The 19,599-nt window shown below is 39.0% G+C and overlaps 2 protein-coding genes across 2 annotated transcripts in view; both read left to right on the top strand.

The window, feature by feature from the left end:
- jmy (junction mediating and regulatory protein, p53 cofactor) overlaps positions 1–5,117 on the top strand; it is a 43,265-nt gene extending 38,148 nt beyond the window's left edge. Inside the window, exon 10 of the mRNA XM_033646852.2 lies at positions 129–5,117. Within this exon, the coding sequence (XP_033502743.1) occupies positions 129–439 (311 nt within the window). The 3' untranslated portion in view covers positions 440–5,117. The remainder of the gene's footprint in view (positions 1–128) is intronic.
- Positions 5,118–5,592: 475 nt separating this feature from the next.
- The window catches only part of homer1 (homer scaffold protein 1), a 36,731-nt gene continuing 22,724 nt past the window's right edge, over positions 5,593–19,599 (top strand). The window contains exon 1 of the mRNA XM_033647731.2: positions 5,593–6,765. Coding sequence (XP_033503622.2) covers positions 6,761–6,765 — 5 coding nt within the window. The 5' untranslated portion in view covers positions 5,593–6,760. The remainder of the gene's footprint in view (positions 6,766–19,599) is intronic.

The following is a 19,599-nucleotide window of genomic DNA, read 5'->3' as shown; positions in this document are numbered from 1 at the left end:
TTCTCCTTCATACTTTCATGCTTTGGCCGCTATGATTGTCAAATGGGTATTAAATTGCTTTTTATCTGGTATTAAAAAGTCTTTAACTTGTATGTGAGGCTAACTGCGGCATCTGTGCGTTTCTGCAGCGAGTTCCCCCATGGACGAGGTGCTGGCCTCTCTCAAACGTGGCAGTTTCCACCTGAGGAAGGCCGAGCTACGAGTCCTGGGCCCCGACCCAGACGACGACAGCAACAACATCCTGGCTCAGATCCGGCAGGGCGTCCGGCTGAAGAAGGTACGGACCCGGCCGGAGCAGCAGCGTCACACCAAGAGCTTCCCCCACTCTGCCGACGCTCTGACCCGTAGCATCCACGAGGCCCTGCGGAGAATCAAGGAGGCTTCGCCAGAGTCAGAGTCGGAGGATGAAGGCCTTCCATGCACTGACTGGGAAAACTAAGCTTATTGGAAGTTTATAAATTCCATCTTTTATGGATATTTGGAGCCAAAATGAAGACAAAGCAATGGCTTAAATCACCTGGAGATACCGTGGTGCAATTTGAACAAAAACCCTTGATTTTTTTATAATAGAAAACTGCTCAGAAGTATGTGGGTTTTTTTTTACTCATGCTTCTGTGTGTTGTTTGTAAAGATGGACCACTAATCTTTTTTTATGTCATTGCTGTGGCATTCTTGGCGAGGATACAACCTCTAACCTCTCATTATGTTAGTCTACATGTCAGAGTTGTACTGTAGCTTGCTGTGATGGGTTTGTTTTAGGAAGTGAGTATTATGTTTTTTACGTTTCTCTCACTTACAACGACACAGTAAGCATTCAGACTTGACTGAATACGTGTGCTGTACACTTTTACATTCAACTACGTGACAACCATCTGTACTGTATCTTTCAGTGCATAAAATGCCTAAACGTGTACACGTGATAGAACAATTCCCACTTCCTTAAAGGACCTTTTTGGGGGAATATAGCTACTGGCTGTAACTTTGTATTTAGCACACAAATGCTCAGCATAAAAGACAAATTAGCATATTTCCCATAATGTCAAACTTTAATTTGCTAATCTGGATCATTTTTATCATCCTGGTGGGAAGAGTGCCAAAACTGGCACTAATTTGTGTTTAGCAAATTACCCATGCCTGTTTTTAGCATTTTTAATTTAAAAATGATAAATAGCTACATATAGAAATAGTTAAATATAAAGTAAGAATATGTTCTAACAAAAAAGAGGTTTTGGAGGAAGGATATCAAACTCGGCGTCAGTCTCCATCATCTGTTCTTAAAAAAGCAGGAAGTTAGTTATTGTAGTTTTCAGCAGTTGAAGCAGTAGCAGCTCATGGAGGCTATGAAGGTGCTTTAAAACTTTTAGCGCCCTTTTGCCACGATTTGCACCAAAAATTGCGCTTCTTCTCAGAGTCATAACTCATTCAAATCTGAACACACAGACATGATGCACATATTTTTAGATTTAGTGGGACTTACACTTCCCGAGGATGTCATTATCTCTAATGTCTTGCTTCAAAAACATCCTCAAATCTGCTTAGAATTCATAGAAAAAAGACACTCCTTTTGAATGCAGAGCTTTAAGTTCCTACAGTAACAAAGTAAAACAGTGATAGTTGTCTGTACATCCATTGGTACACTACAAACAGGAACTGCTATCACCTAATTCGGCATACTTTTAATGGTGCCAGTATGCCAAAATGGGGCTCAAGTTGTAGCTCACAGCTAACTCACTGACTCCATTACGTTACACTTCCTGTATACATCACCCAAAGCACAATCCATTGGCTATTGGTATGACGATATAGCAGATATCAGAGCAAAGACTTCCACTTCCATGTGGTGGTCATTTTGGCTTAAATCATTGTCTGATAATAGCTGATGGGTTCTGAGGTTGCATTTCGACCAGTGCGTTCCACCTTTCCACATGGACTGTTTACCTGTTACCAAAAGTAATTGGTCAGTACTATTCAGACCACAAATGGACTACAAATGGAAACCAGAACACTTCTGACAGAAATCTTGTTCTGTCGCCTACAGATTCTTGAGAGATTACCCCAAAGCATAATAGGAAATGTAATTCCAAAACTTAAAGCATTATTTTAATAATAGGGCTGACAAAACCCATTGATATTTAATATATACTGAATTTGTGTCACCTTGAAAATTGCTGATCTAGTTTAACATGCTGTATCTGATAGAGCTGCAGTACATTAGTGAGAGAGTTTATGTTAGGATATGATCCAAACTAACTGTTTACCTTCAGCCCAGACAGGATCAGACTTTTAGAAGCTCAGCGCAGCTGGGGCAGAAATACAAAGTAAACTTGGAAATACCAACACTGGAAATTTTAACACACAATCAGCTGTCGTTCTCCAGATCATTATTAATAACAAATATTATCTGTTGACGTGCGTTCTATGTTTTTCCTCCTCCAAGGATGCCATTTTAACTGGGACAGTATTTTGACAAAATATATTATATGATATATACATATATATTCAGCACCAACTGGAAAAAAAAAAAAAAAAAGATTACTTGAATCTAACTTTGGTCGTTTCATGTGATGGACTGATTGTGCTGTCACTCTTTGAGATGGAAAAGAAATGGATGGATATAATATTTTAATATCTGCAGATTCCCCCCGATGAATTATAATGTTCTACATTGTGATCATCCTCCGTTATGATACATTATCCTTTAATAACTCTTAAAGACCCATTAACAAATGACCAAAAAAATGTATCTAAAAAAGATGGCAGTGCGTCAAGACAGATGATGAAAACCTTTTTATGGGGCTCTTCTCTTAAAATAGTATTATTAGAGCTTAAACAATTCAGCGGATAATTAATCTGTAATTATTTAAACAATCGATTAATCATTTAAGTCATTTGTTAAAGTACAAACTCAAATTATTCTCTGGTTGTAGCTTCTCCAACGTGACCATTTAATGCTTTTCTCTGTTTTATGTCTTTTTGGACATTTAATGACATCACTTAGCATTTTCACCATTTTATAGACTAAATGATTAATCGATTACTTGAGAAAACAACCTCCAGATTAACTGATGTTTCATGGGGTCTTTAAAAAATGCTGAGGCAATGTTTAATCTTTAACAAAGTCCACATGTGGAGGATTTCTGGTTTGAATGCATGATGCACAAACTTTTCTATGCTGCATGTTGAACTAAACCTGTCTTTGGGAATTAGTTCAGCTGAAGTCTGAAGCTTCATCGCCCTCTGCTGGTAGCATACGCAGCCTCCTGCTCTCAACATTCGGATCATATGTGATGTTTATATTTATTTTTACTGTCATTTTTATTAACCTGACAGAGAGTCTCTGTCTCTCCTTCCACTGCCTTCCAACATTTGTTTTACAAGCTTATATACTTACTGGAGTTGTTGTTTGAGTTTGTTGTGTGTGTGTGTGTGATTTTATACCAGTCTTTTTATTATGTGTTAAACCCTGTCAAACTGTCTTTAACTGAAAATCACATTTACATTTCTGTATTTAACAAGTCATGCACTGAGTACCATGGCTAATTTTAAAAGGGATAGTTTGACTTAAGTGAATTTATTCATTCACTTTCCTGCCTGAGAGTTAGGTGAGAGATTAGATGCTACTCTTACGTCTGTGCAGTAAATATGAAGCAGCAGCCAGCAGATAAATATATCTTAGCCTAGCAGACTGGAAAGACTGGACTGGAAATGGGGAAACAGCTAGCCTGGCTTTGTCAAAAGTAAAACAAATTCACAATAACTGTGACCATGTGCTTCCAGGCAATCCCACTTTTTGCCAATTGGCATGTGAATCCATATGGAAGTTATGCACCTTTTTGTGAAAGGCAACTCCCATTGCCTTCCATTAAGATTTATGCCTCATCTGAAGTATTTTCAAGTAGTATATATATTTTTTTTTTTTTCAGTTAGACAGGAGAAGAAGACTTTGAGAATGAAGACTAACTGGTTGGTCTGGCAAATGTACGTTTGGGTAACTGCATTTAGTTGCTGAGCAGCCAGACCCCTCAGAAGTTGGTAGAGACCAAAACCAGAGCTAAAAGGGAGTGAATATTTGATGTCTATTCATCAGGTTGGATGTCTGAGAAACTAACTGTTTTCTTACATTGATACTTGAAAGGTGATAGTATGAAGTTTGTGTTCAGTTACTGCAGGTTCAAGCATTGTAGAAAACAACTGGCGGGACATAGTTTGTCTAAAACAATCCCCCTTGAAACCACTGAATTGCAGTTTTTACATATTGGCTAAATAAAGAAGATATGATGTATTATTGTGAGATCTAGAGGTGCTGGTGGGCTGATTTTGGTACCTAAAGAAAGAACCAGGCAAGTTGTTCCCAGTCTTTATGTTCAGCTATCCAGCGGCTGGTTGTAGCTTCATATTTACTGGACAGACATGAGAATGGTGTTGATCTTCTCATCATCTGCAAGAAATCAAACAAGCATATTTCCCAAAAATGTCAAACTATTCCTGAAATTGTGGAGTTACAGCTCCCATTCAAATAGAGAAACTGTTGCTAAGTGTCACAAATCATCGTGACTGAACATTTTGCATGCAGTAAGACATCGTGGCTCATTCACAGAGGTTGTTAATGATATTAAACATCCTCCAGATCATGTGTAATGGTAAAACTTGGCAACAGATAGTTGCTCAGTTACGGGTAACTTCCTCACACTGCTCTGTCCCTTTCTTTTCTTGAACCATTTTTTTTAAAAAAAACATTTTTGTTAAACTTGTAGATTTCTTCTGACCCTGAACATGACCCAAGTTTGACCTTTAACCTTTTTATGACCTTATGCATGTGACTGGTTTTAGGACGAACCCATCACAACGTAAGTGCAATAATTAAGATGAAAAAGTCATTTTTATTAATTAAATACTGTAATGAAATGTAAAAAAAAAAATATATCCGCATGCCTAAATGTATTGAAGTATTTATTGAAACTTCATATTTTAAAATGATTTTTAAAAGCATACAAATGTAAATGTACTTTATAAGATTCCTTTTTTTTTGCTTTTTTTTTGTTCCTATCATGACATTCCTCTCTGCTTTATATATCCCAATTATATATATTTTTTTCCTTTCAAAATAAAATTAAGCACCAACATTTTGTCTTTGCTGACTCCTTGATGTATAAAGGTTGAACACTTTACTTTAATCCCCCTATTTAGCATTTATAAGCACTTTATAAACATGTAATAGGTGGTTTATAACATTATTTACTCCACACCATTTATTTGACAACATCAGATACAAGTTACTTTGTAGATTCAGATAACAAAAAATATAACTAACAAATTCATTATGATGTATAATTATAGTTTAAGCAACCTGGCAGCAGGTTAAATTTGTTACTACCTAGCAATAGTAGAGTCATGTAAACAATGTGTCAATGATTATAATTCATATATGTAAGTATATATATATATATATATATATATATATATATATATATATATATAGTATTTCTCCCACCACTGCAAAATACACAACTTTTATTATAGCCACACCGGATGTGAGCAAACACTTTATTGCTAATTACGTCAAAATTTCAGAGGTGACGTGATGACGTCGTCAGTTAATGCTCCCTACAGAGCAGCAGCGGAGGATGGAGCCGAGCTAAATGAATGAGATGCGGGCTGAAAGAGACCAGACAGGCGGACGATGATGAGAGGATGAAGCCGCCGATGGAGCCCCTGGATCATAATTTGAACCCCGGTTTAACACTCGGATAAATAACGCAAACAATGAAGTAAACAATAGGACAGCAGCTTGTTTATGAGTGGCTGCACATACATCAGACCTACACATTTTTCGGTGAACATCGACGTCCGTAAAGCCGAGCTGGAGGATGATGAAGATAAAACCTGGATTATGCCCCAAGTGTTTTCTGTCTTTTCTCCAAAAACACCGGAGACCAAGCTCCCTCTTGAGAGAAGATGTCCACCATCACAGAGCGGCGGTAAATGTCTGACTTACTGCAGTTAAAAAACTCTTTAATGCCACACTAGGTTGGAGAAATTTAATTTAATGGCACAGCGGACTGAAAGAAAGAGCCAGCGACTGAAAGTGGGATTTATGAACAGTCGGTTTGTTGAGTTTTTTTCGGCTGAGGACAACTAAATCTACATGTACCAGTTTGTCAGATTCCAGTGTTTTTCACACCAGCAGCAGCTAACGGAGTACTTAAATCAAGCTAGCGACGTGTGGATAAAGCTCTTATTTAGCGCTATTTTACCGGTTTGACAACATTTTTGTGTTTCTCTTTCGAAATACACTGTTTGTATTCAAAAAGGCAAGTTCACAAGCTTAAATTGGTGATAAATCACACTGCCTTTCCTGTCAGTGTTGCCCCGAGTTTAGCTCGTTAATCCTCGTTTGTGAGTTTTATTTGGCTAACGGCTGCAACTAACTACTAGCGCCAGTGCTGCTGCTTCTGTCTTCATCATGAATGCACAGACACGTTTCCTCGGATGAAACCACCAAACGAAAATGTACCCAAGGGCATAACAACAACAACAACAACAACAACAACAACAACGAGCCCATGTCTGGTGAGAGAACAGCACCGTGGCTCCGCCGGCCGTGAAGCCACAACAAGCAGAGCGGCTTTAGTTGGACACAGACAGAGATAGAGAGAGGGGATCAGAAGCTGAAGCTAGCCTCCAGCCTGTTCACACCGCCCTCAAGAGACCACCGAGAGGATCATTTTCAACTCAACTAAAGCCACCAAAATCCAGCAAAATGGGGTATGTAACTTGCATGCCAAGCTACAGTTGTCATTCGGCGTGTCAGGGTATGGCTGACGTTGTTTTTGTGGATTTGAGTAGCCCCAATGCAGATTTCAGCAGAGCATTACAGCTGCACTGTCTTGCAAACACTGCTAGCTTAGCCACCCATGGCTAACTGTATGAAGTACTCCTGTCATACTGAAGGAAATGCTTGTCCCTCTGTGGCAAACTGCCCCAGACATACAACAAATAAACCACATACTCCTGATAGAAGTAGCCGTCCATCATTTATCCACTCACAGCCTCCATACACTGACAAAAATTAGGCAGTAATGCAGTAAACTACTGTTGTGAAAGTATCAGAGCTCAGACAGTTGCTTATTTTGGTACAATGTGATTTAAAGCAATATAAGACATTATTGTTTTTCTGTCAGTTCCACAAGAAAATATAGTTTCAAAGAGTGTAGTGTTTAATTTTGTGGTGCCAAAGGGAAAGCAAACCTGCTTAAATCCCCCGGCAGACAACAATGAGCTCTCCTGCACACTTGGCTCGTGTAATGCATGCTGCTGAACCTGCAGATGTATGGTGATTCTCCTGATCAAGAGCGACCTAGTTCTTACTCCAGATGAAAGCAGATGATGTAGCATGTGATTGGTTTGTTGTCATATTGTGGTAGGGCAGGGTGGGGTGGAGGGTAGTGGGTGGGGGGTGAAGCACATCCTCTGTAATTCTCAAGGCCATTGGTTATAATCCAGTCCAACAATCAATTCCTCAGAGCAGAAAAGAGAGCGTGTCCTGTGTGTGCACTTACCCCCTAATTAGCAAGTCAGACTTAGCTGTTCCAACAAGTACTGGAGCTTCTAGTCCTGTATAATAGATGATTGTAAACAAGCTGTCCTCTTCAGTATCGGCTCTTTTGAATAAAACAGTGTCCAGATGATATTTTCTACTTAACAGTGAGGCCAGTAGGTCAGAGTTCAACTCGCTGCCACCATGTTTTCACTAGAAACAGACATGTATTTTGGGAGCACAGGAATTCAGGTATGACAAGGACATATTGACACCTGTTATACATAGACTACATAAGAGAACAGACCATTTATTGTTTACTGTCATTGGCTAACAGGACTAAGTACAGCTTACTTGAAAGTATGGTTTATCACAGATTCCCCTTTTATCTTTAGTAGTGTAATGAGCTGCATATTGACCTTGCAGATGTCATTTTTTTTACTTTTAGTGAAGCACACTTTTGTCTCCCAAAATAGCACTTTGACTTTATTCTATAGCAACAGCAGAGAGGTCAATAAGAGGAGAGAAAGGACCTCCAGCAACAAAGGTTCCTGGGCAAACTGGGGACGTTGTGATTAGATGCTTCGCATTTTAACCTGTAGGCCATTCATTAGGCATTCACTTTGAAACTAGTCCAATTAAACATTATTGTGAAAAGATCTCACATGAATTATTAGCAACAAACTAAGACTGGAATGTTGGAGCTAAACTAAGTACAATACATTGTCCACCAACAGGTGTAAAACAGGCTCTGCCAAAATTCATACACATTCAGAAGTAAAGGAACAGAATCTGATCATGTGGCTGTTGGTACAACTCATGTTTAAGGTGCCACTCCTCACCCCTTTGCTTCTCTGAGCAGCTCAAGACAACATGTATCACTCCCAGACTTTACAAGAGAGACAGACAGTATAGTAATGCAGCTATGTGTCTTTTTTTTCTCTCTCTCTTTTTTGTTTGTATTTGGTGCGGTTCCCGAGTTCATGATTAGAACTAGGCGTTGTCTCTAAATGCAAGGACTATCATAAAGGAAAGGAGATGCTGCCATCCTAAAAGTGCTCAACCCAAGGATGTTTCAAAAAGAGATGGAATTTTTTGTGGATGAAGTGATTAGTGTATTGCCAGAAAATTAATAAGCAAGTACTGTGATTATCAATTAATAATTTCAGCAGAACGTGGCAAAATCTCCCTGGTCCAGCTTCTCCAGTGTGAATATTTGCAGTTTCTTCCTCATCTTCTGTCATATTAAACAGAATATCTTTTGGTGTTGGACTGCTTGGTCAGACAAAACAAGACACTTCTAGACAATACTGTGGGCTCTGGGAACTTGTGATGTCTGTTCTATAGCCCAAATGATTACAAGATATTAAAATATGGATCGGTCTATAGTAAAATGATCGTTAGTTGAAACCCTTTTTCAAATGGCACAGAGTTTACGTTCTCAGCTGATGTTGCACGGTTATGTAGTGTTGGGTTTTCTAAGCATGAATTTAGCCATTTCATAATGCAACGTTTCTCTTTCACTTCTCATATTGGTCTTATTATATCTTCCATGGAGGTCAAGGATAAGTGATTTGAAAAGGCAGCAGACATACTATAACTTTCTCTTGACTTATTACACTCAGACAATTGAAAAAGACAGTCAGTCGTCAGTGCGTCCCTGTACCTTGAGAAATTGTTAGAAGAAAAGACTGAAAGTGGCGACCAAAATCTTTTTTAAATGTGAACATTTAAACACACACTCTTTCTTCATCTGTTACTCATTTCTATCTGCCGCTGAAAGCTGTGAGGCCGGTGAATGACATATGGGTGTTTTCAAACTGGAGATTGTGTCTTGCCAAGTTCCTGCTGCCTCCCTCTGCGAGTGGGTTAACCCGACAAGGACGCTGGGATCGGATTGGGCGAGAGAGCATGTGGAAGGAAGGAGAGAGAGAGGAGAGAGAGTTGGAGGATGTTTGCTGCTCATGACCAGCCCTGAGTCACATGGCTGTTACCATGACGACACAGCAGCTAAGTTAGTAATGCAGGGTTATTTTTCCTGCAAGCACAGACTGCAACCGTCCGTACTCTGACACTGTTTTCTCCTGTAGTCAGATCATTTTATTTTTTCTGTGTATGAACATTAATGTTTACTACTTTATAATGGCATCATGAATTAATATAGCTGTTAATTCTTATTTTAAGAGTGTAAATGGAACTTTATAAGAAGACACTGTATTGAAAAGAACATGAGCTGCTACGATTAGTTAATTGATAGTAATTATAATGAGAACATTTGCTGGTTTTCTTTGTGTTTTATGGCATTAAACGGAATATCTTTAGATTCTGGACTCTCAGATAGACAGAGGACAACAAAAAAAGAGAATTTCAGTTTGGGCTTTGGCGAAATCGGGATGAGTATTTTTTTTTAGTTTTTTCCCCCTAACATTTTGAGGACCAAATGATTTTTATGTTAATCAAGAAAATAAACAAATGAATCTATAATGGCACAAGATTCTGTGTGTACCTATAGTGAGCCACATCAAAGACAAATTGGTATTAAAATTAGGACTGAAATATCTTCTCAAATGCAAGGTTGTATTGCTTTTCTCAGTTTTATGTCATTATAAATTAGTTTTCTTTGGGTTGGGACCAAGCGACAACCTCAAGGGTAGAAAAATAAAGCCAATGCACAAATGCCAAAAACTGCAGTTCCTCTAATGGCCACTTGAGGCTGGCTCCAAAAGTGAATTAATCATAAATCCCAATGTTAAAATGCCCAGCTTTACAGCGGAAGTAAACATGTTCACAGTCGGGTACAAAAAGCGGTTTTGGTCTCTGTACTCTTATTTTCCACTTTGTGACAACTGTATGGAGGATGAATGTTTACACAACTCTCTGTTTGCATTTTATTAAGGCTTAAAGTTACATATGATTAAAGGCAGGGCTGCTTTGAGTGACAGATTTTCTGCAAGGCTTCACCACAGTGAGTCAAATCCACCCCTCACTCCTCCATAGCTCCACTCTCTATGGTCACTTCTGGCTCCCAGAATCAAAAGCCCCTTTTACACTCCCAGAATCAAAAGCCCCTTTTACACTGCCAGATTTTCCGCAAATGTTGGGCCGTTTTGTTGGCAAGCTGCAAATATTTAGACACACGGAGCCGGATTGGTGAGTTGATCCCAGGTGCCCAATTTTCTGCCTTGTAGGGTAGTCATATTGGTGGAACCCTTTTAGTTTAAACAGACCGAGGCTGCCTTCCACAACGGGAGGGGCTGTTGAAGACTTGTGGGAGGAGCTGTTGATGACACCGCACGTGCGAGCCACTGGCGGTGGATAAACAGGAAACAGCTGATAGCAGGAATTAGCTATTAGCAAGAGGGAAATGCAAACCTGACAGACATTGTAAAGATGAGCAGCTGGGGAGACAAGGAATTGCGCGCCCTCCTTGTCCTCGCAAACGAAGAGGCCATTAACCATCAAATGACGGGGACGGTGAAGAACGGGCCGTCGTACAAGAGAAAGCACAGAGCTCCTGAAGGAGCTCCCGAAGAACTGACTAGCCGTGGCTTCCCTCCCACGTCACTATTTACATCACACGCTGAGCAACATGTTTTGTTACTTGCTCACGCCCCACATTGCCCCGAAAAAGGCGCACTATGTACACTGCCTGGCCAAAAAAAAAGTCACCACCAAAAAAAAAAGGTCATACACTCTAATATTTCGTTGGACCGCCTTTAGCTTTGATTACGGCATGCATTCGCTGTGGCATTGTTTCGATAAGCTTCTGCAGTGTCACAAGATTTATTTCCATCCAGTGTTGCATTAATTTTTCACCAAGATCTTGCATTGATGATGGTAGAGTCTGACTGCTGCGCAAAGCCTTCTCCAGCACATCCCAAAGATTCTCAATGGGGTTAAGGTCTGGACTCTGTGGTGGCCAATCCATGTGTGAAAATGATGTCTCATGCTCCCTGAACCAGTCTTTCACAGTTTGAGCCCGATGAATCCTGGCATTGTCATCTTGGAATATGCCCGTGCCATCAGGGAAGAAAAAATCCATTGATGGAATAACCTGGTCATTCAGTATATTCAGGTAGTCAGCTGACCTCATTCTTTGAGCACATACTGTTGCTGAACCTAGACCTGACCAACTGCAGCAACCCCAGATCATAACACTGCCCCCACAGGCTTGTACAGTAGGCACTAGACATGATGAGTGCATCACTTCATCTGCCTCTCTTCTTACCCTGATACGCCCATCACTCTGGAACAGGGTAAATCTGGACTCATCAGACCACATGACCTTCTTCCATTGCTCCAGAGTCCAATCTTTATGCTCCCTAGCAAATTGAAGCCTTTTTTTCCGGTTAGCCTCACTGATTAGTGGTTTTCTTAGGGCTACACAGCTGTTCAGTCCCAATCCGTTGAGTTCCCTTTGCATTGTGCATGTGGAAATGCTCTTACTTTCACTATTAAACATAGCCCTGAGTTCTACTGTTGTTTTTCTTCGATTTGATCTCACCAAACGTTTAAGTGATCGCCGATCACGATCATTGAGGATTTTTTTCCGGCCACATTTCTTCCTCGAAGACGATGGGTCCCCACTATCCTTCCAGTTTTTAAAAATGCGTTGGACAGTTCTTAACCCAATTTTAGTAGTTTCTGCAATCTCCTTAGATGTTTTCTCTGCTTGATGCATGCCAATGATTTGACCCTTCTCAAACAGACTAACATCTTTTCCACGACCACGGGATGTGTCTTTCGACATGGTTGTTTAGGAAATGAGAAGCAACTCATTGCACCAGTTGGGGTTAAATAACTTGTTGCCAGCTGAAAGATAATCGCCCATGCAGTAATTATCCAATAGGAGGCTCGTACCTATTTGCTTAGTTAAATCCAGGTGGCGACTTTTTTTTTGGCCAGGCAGTGTATAATCAATAGTAGGTAGGCAGCATTTTGCCACACTCCTCGATTTTGTTTTTATACTGCCAATGCTGAAAAAAGACTGATTGGGCTTTCCTACAAATTTGCACAATTCATATCTAAAAAGGGCTAAAGATGTCGACAGCCAAAATGCCAAACTCAGTGCTGTAAAACAGGAGTCCACAAAGAAACAAAATGATATGTCCATTATTATAATACTGTGCATGGTTGGGACAAGACATTTACAAATCAGGAAAATAATAGATTGATTGAAAATGAAAATAGTTGTTAGTTGCACCCTTACATAAAATTGGGACACTTGTCACTGTATTAATTCATAAGGACCCAGGATTCCCAAAAAGGCTAAGTTTTGAAGAGTCTCGCTCGACATAAATATATTTGTGACAGAAAAAAGTGTCGCTTAACACTTCTCTTTGATGCTGCACACCTGGTGGATTTTGTAAGGCTGCAGACAATGTCATATTTTCTCACACTATGTGATTGATAGTGTTACTATGTCTGTCTGTCAGCAGCAGCTCCTTGGAAGCTGAGAAGACAAAAGCTGCCTAAACTACCTTCACCAGCCTGACAGCAGATATTTACTGATCCGAAATAGTTTTCATGTCAGCACCACAGGAGGAAATCAACAGTTTTTGTATTTATTGATTTTATTTCCCAGCCCTCCCTAGTGACTGAGGGGAACCTGCTGCTCACAGACAGACTGGGAGCACATCAATCAATGCAGATACGGTAATAAGTTAAAAACACATATGCAGTGGGATATTTGTGTGATTTTGAACAGCTGTCTTTGCAGATTACACAGGGGGTCTGTGGTTAAGGAGATGACTAAAACCTTTTGCTGAAACATAAATTGACAGCGTTGCACTGTTGAATATCTGTTGAGCATCCCACCATAAATCAGCCTTAATACAGACAGAGGGCAAACTTCATTCTAAATATGAATAATGTGACTAATCTATTGAATCCAAGTTGGTATGAGGATAATGTGGCATTAACAAGTTTCAGTGTCCTGAGAAACTGATTTGCAACAGTCCTGATAAAGAACACACTGTACGCACTTAGAAACTAATGTGAACACATGAACTTTCTAGCCGCAGACACTGCATGCCTTTGTCTCCCAGTATGCAAACACTGGTGTCTGTGTGTGTCTTCTGTTTTCTGCTGGTTGTAAGTGGAGAACTGCTGATCTGATAACATCTGCGGTCAGATTCCTCTGTCAAAGCACTTGTCATTGAGACTTGAATGCCTCAGTATGTTTCATTGTGAAAAGGGATTATGGGCTAACAATCGCCACACACTCTCATAGAGACACACACCACAGGGGCAGATTGTGATCTAGGCCACGCTGTCAGACTAATGACACCCTGAAATATAAAATGACCCGCTAAAATGTGATGAGGGCGCCCACTTCAACCCCCATAGTAACAATGGGTAATTGGGACTTTCATATTGGGGTTGAGCACAGCCAAAGTCAGCATGCTTTCCAACAGTTGAATTACAGTAGTGACTTAATCTAGTCAATCCTCTGAATCTGAATCATTGTCTTCATTTTAAAACAACGCTGAAGCATGGTTTGTCTTTAATAAAACCATGAATAGATACAAAGTGTTACCAAATTATGTGATTAGTAGTTTACAGGTTAATTTTCAGTTGGTTGAATTTACTTTTTTATTTCGCACTTTTAGTTTTCATCCGTTGACCCATTGGTCTTCTATGTTCTTGTAATTTACAAAAAATTACTCATATATGAACAAATACATTTGTATTAACCTACACACCTCAGCTAACTTGACTTGCCAGTCAGCTAAGCCATTAGCTGATGAAACAGTGTCCTCTAATGCAAATGATGTCCTCTTTGCTAATCAAATCATTTGTTTGTAGATTTCAATCTACACTTAATGTGCCAGCCTGCTGGGCATCTAACACTAACTGAAGTTTAGAAAATATATTCATAAAGCACCAAAATCAAACGTGGTATTTAGCGTTTTCTCCAGAGAGGCAGTCTGTGTCCTGAAAGACATTTGGACATCTTTTGAATTGATTCCCAATTCAATGCTGTTTGCATTGAGTTTATTGAAGTCTTTAAATGTTACTAACTTGAAACAAGGGTTTGAGTTAAGCTACAAAGGCTACTTCATTTGACGAGATGAGACGTGATGAGACGCTACCAGATGAAATAAGATGGATCTAGGGATGCATGAGATGAGATTTTTTGCTGATATCCAATATGCTGATATAAAACAATTTATTTGGCTGCTGACAGATACCGATATGGATTTATCTACTTTTTTCCTCACCTAATTTAAGTGATCATTAAGTCTCTTCTGTAGTGGAATTAACGTCACATTATGAATGCATACTCTTATCAAGATGGCCCACCAGCAGATGGAGACATGAAATACAATACTTTATAATTATGCAATATTCATTCATTGTGCAAAATAAGAAAAAGTATGCTGGCCAATTCTGATGACGTGCCAATATTATCCTGCATCCCTAGATAGACTCATATGTATCCTGAGGGAAAGAATAATAGATTATCGATAAAGTGCAAAAACCAAATGTGCACAATGCCAGAAATGTAAATAGTTTACTAGTTTTAATAAATATAAACTAATTATATACACAGTGTCAAAAATATAAGTTATACATTGTTTATATTATTTAAAGGGATAGCTTGGATTATTTGAGGTGGGGTTGTATGGGGTACTTATCCATAGTCAGTACATTACTCACTGTAGATGTCAGTCAGCACAATCCCAGTTTGGAGAAGCAGGCTGGAGTCCAACACAGAAACTAAGCAATGTCTTGCTGTGGACGGGGGAAGCTGCAAAACATATTTTTAGCCACCTCAAAAAAGGCCCACCTAAAATATCAGTTTAACTTCACACTATATTTAAAATGTTTTCACTGCTTTACCTTGCCATCAGACAGAGATTTCTAACAGGAAAATGAAACCATTATATCGCAGTTAGTTTGTTTGTGTTGTGTGACTTTGGCATTTAAAAGGTTAAGATCGGATTCACCAAAGTCACGAAATAACACAAACCAAGTGATCAAAGCACCAGTAGTCCAGCAGCTTCTGTGTTCAGTGAAAAATTACTGTTTGAATCTGGTAGCTTTGACAAAAACATAGATGGAGAACTGAAGGCATTAAAGGCTTCTCCATTGTGACGGGCCATCAGACAGAAAGGTAAAGCTTTGAAAATATTCTCAATATAGTGTAACTTAAACTAATAGTAATTTTTTTAAGTGGGGCTTTTTGTGAGGTAGCTAAAATATGTTTTGCTGCCTCTCCACAGCAGTACATTGCTTAGCTTCCATGTCAGCACTCCTGCCACCTCTCCAAACTGGGGCGTGCTGACTGACATCTACTTTGTGTAACATAGTGACTATGGATGAGTACCCCGTACAACCCCACTTAAAATAATCTGAACTCTCCCATAAAGTTTTCAAGATGAAAATTTCTGTAATAATTAACCAGTCTTTTGATAATTATTTTTCTGTCAATGCTGTTCGGTAAATCACTCCCATTAACAGGGATTGTCCAATCAGAGCTTAGCGGGGTGCATGAGACTGTAGTAAATGTGATGCTTGCAATCGAGTTTGGAAAGTGGTGTCATATTTTTTATCCTTTCCCAACCAGAAACACAAGAGCAAATGTGTAAAGAATGAATCAAATATTGTGTTTATCTGCTGTATCATAAACTGCGAACATAAGCATGTCGGCTGACACGCTCGCTGCCTACAGTAGTAAATTAACCCAGCATTACTCAGAAGGAGCACATCATTAGTCAACTGCATTTTGTGGGATTATATTGGTGATAGCACATCCACTGTGTAGTGTTTCCTCACTGTTTGGAATCCAGTCCTGGATGCCGTCAGAGTTTAGGGTAATATAGGCAGCTCTGTCAGCTCTTTATTGGATTTGTTTAAGTTTATATTCCAGCAACCTCAGCCAAACTCATTATCCAAAGCAGTGTTACATTCACCCAACACATTGTTCTCATCCTAAAAGTCTTTCTCTCTGATGAATGAAAACATACTGTTTAATTTGCAAACAACGAAGTATAAATCCAACAAACAGGGTTCTTTTAGACTGAAATAGGAGACTGATCTTCCCTCATCCTGCTTTACTACTATAACACCAGGACTAGCTTGCTCTAAACTGCAATACAAGAACAATGTTGTTGCTTTATTTTCATGTCTTCTACAGGGATCATCATCTGAAGCTTGTACTTATACAGGATTTGAGTTAGCGAGGTAACTTTAGGGTTTACTCTGGGTTTTCAGTACTACGAAGCTGGTTCTCTTTTTACCAGGATAAATCACTGTGCTAACTTATGCTGAACATAACCTGTTCCGGAGCAGGTTATTCTCAGGGTATCGGGTCACAACCTGTCAACACCCAACCTCTGACCCATAAGATCACCGAAGAAAAGAGTATCTATGAGCAAAGGTCTGGAGTCTCGAGTAAAAATATATTGTTAGGTCAGTAGAATCATTTCATTGTTCCAGGGCTCTATTTCCACTGGTTTTAAAACAGAGATTCTGACAAACTGAGAGATCATTTACACCCTAAACACATGATTTTAGCAGTATTTTCAACTTTTTATTAAGTTTATTTTAGCCTGCAGTGATAGCTGACAGTTGGTGATTTTACACCGTGATTCCATCAAAGATAAAGATTAAAAAAAAAGGTTGAAAAAAGATAATATTTTATCACAATAATTCACACACACTTTTTTTTAAAGATATTTTTATGGGCATTTTTTGCAGGCTGGAGTCGAACATGGGCCGCTGCGGCAACAGCCTTGTACATGGGGCGCCTGCTCTACCACTAAGCCACCAACGCCCCAATAATTCACAGACTCTTAATTGGCTCCTGTTACTTACTTTTACTTTTGTATTATTGCTTCTATTTTATACTATCCTTTTGCACTGTCTGCATTGTGTGTCAAGTCAGAGTAAAATTTTCTGTTGATTCTCTGTATGCCTGTACATAACTGTAGAATTGACAATAAAGCCTCTTGAATCTTGAATAAAAGCTACATTTTGGGTCAGATAGATCTCATCAGTCATTAATTATAGGCTGCTTTTCCACCCTTAGGTAGCAGAAACAATCTGACATTACTTTAAAGTGTTTTATGTGACTTATTTAGAGTAGTGTCGTCATCCCACAACTAAAAAAAGAAAATAGCCGTACATGTAATGTAAGTCTCAGCTGACTGAATTTTTGGATGGTATCTTCAATGTTTCTACAATTTTTCATTGTACGCATATCTCGCATCAGCAGACATTTTTGGTACAGTTTTTTCTGATATCATATGAAGTAGCCTACTTCCTTCATAAAACTTTCACATAAACGCAAAGTTGACTGAACTGAACTTGGTAATTAGCTTTGTAGAACTGGTTATCCAGATGGCCAATGTTAGGGTTAGTCAAGCCAGATAACGAAAAGATATCCTGGGTAAGTTGAACTGGCTACGTAGTACAGGCCTCTGGTGAGGATGCTGTTTGCCTGAGACATGGTATCTTTAGCTTCAGTCTTATAGCACATCATGTAGGTAGCTGTCAAGTGCATATTTTAAAAAGCTTTTACAGAGGTCTGTAAGCAAATAATATCAGAGGAAATGAAATTTCTCTGATGATCACATGCAAGCCTCTGCATACAACCCCCCCCCCCCCAAAACATAGTAAGTACACACAGAGAACATGGACTCTGATGTAATGACTCAAACTTCAAACTAAATCAAACTGTGATCATCTCATCTCCTTTCTTGGTATCAGTTTACTCACCAATGTACTGTACAATGATGGAGGAAGAATGCAAATGTTTTACCCAAATGAAAATAGCAATACCACACTGTAAAAAATACTCTGTTACAAGTGAAAGTCCTGTATGCAAAATATTAAGTACAAAAGAATTAGCATCAAAGTGTACTCAAAATACCAAAAGTAAAAGGACTTATTATACCAAAGGATTATAAATAATGATCTATTATTGTGTATGTCACTCACACATTTATACTCTCCATATTTAACATGCAGTACAGTATATTCTTGGCATCCAGTTTGAGAGGGTGTGAATCCCGTGTACATGCCCTCACATTACCACTATCTCTCTGATTAAGTGTGTCTATCTTTAAATAACATTTGCTGACTTAATTAACACACTGAGACATGACGAGGGGATCCCAGAGAGGCAGAACAATTTCTGTGTCCCAGAGGAGACCATAGCTCCCAGCCAAGGAATCATATCCACTTTCCCTGAAAGACTGACAGATAGACATTTTACAATGAAACCTAGTGTCAAGAAGAAGTTGTTACTAATGTTCAGTGGTGGAAAGTAACTAAGTGCATTTATTCAAGTGCTGTACTCAAGTACATATTAGAGATAATTGAACTTACATATTTCCATTTTATTTTACTTTGTACTTTCATCCCCTTCCTGTCCAGTGAAAACCTTGTATCTCCAGATGTGTTGATGCTAGGGCCGGACAATATGAAGATGTTATATCGTTATCAAGATATGCGTCTTAGATTTCGGATATTGTTGTATTGTGATAAGGCATAATTAATTATGTTTTTCTCACCCTCACTTTAAAGAAAAAAGAAGAATAAAATCAGGAACAATAGATGATTTCAAACCATAAATAAAACACCAGGGAGAAATGTAAAAACAATGGCTGCATTAAAATTTAAAAGATCAATATCAAGAGTTCAGTGTAACACAATAATTAAGAATAAAAATAAACCCACAAATTTAGAGGATAAATGATAGGAAAGCTATTTGATAAAGATGAGTTCCAGAGCCTAGGAGCCCTAACAGCAAACGCTTGGTCCACAGTGTGAGGTGGGAACAGCAAGTTCCTGCCTGAGGGTTGGAAAGGGAACATCAGTTCAGGTTTATATTCTGGAGCCAGCCCATGAATGGCTTTAACAGAAATAAGTGAAATCTTAAGGATTAAGAACATTGTTTGGCTCTCTTGTTTATTTTTGTGCGGTTGTCCAGAGTGACAGAGGCGTGAAAAGGATCTCAATTTACCCGTGACTCATTGCAGTGCAGAGTGCTGGAAGTGAGTATGTTTTGCATTTTTGGATGCCCATTTTGCATTTTGATAACCTGTTTCAGA

The sequence above is a fragment of the Epinephelus lanceolatus genome, chromosome 19 (assembly GCF_041903045.1).
Source record: "Epinephelus lanceolatus isolate andai-2023 chromosome 19, ASM4190304v1, whole genome shotgun sequence".
NCBI classification, from domain to species: domain Eukaryota; kingdom Metazoa; phylum Chordata; class Actinopteri; order Perciformes; family Serranidae; genus Epinephelus; species Epinephelus lanceolatus.
Note: the sequence above shows the minus strand (reverse complement) of the source record. Positions and strands in the feature narration are given on the sequence as shown.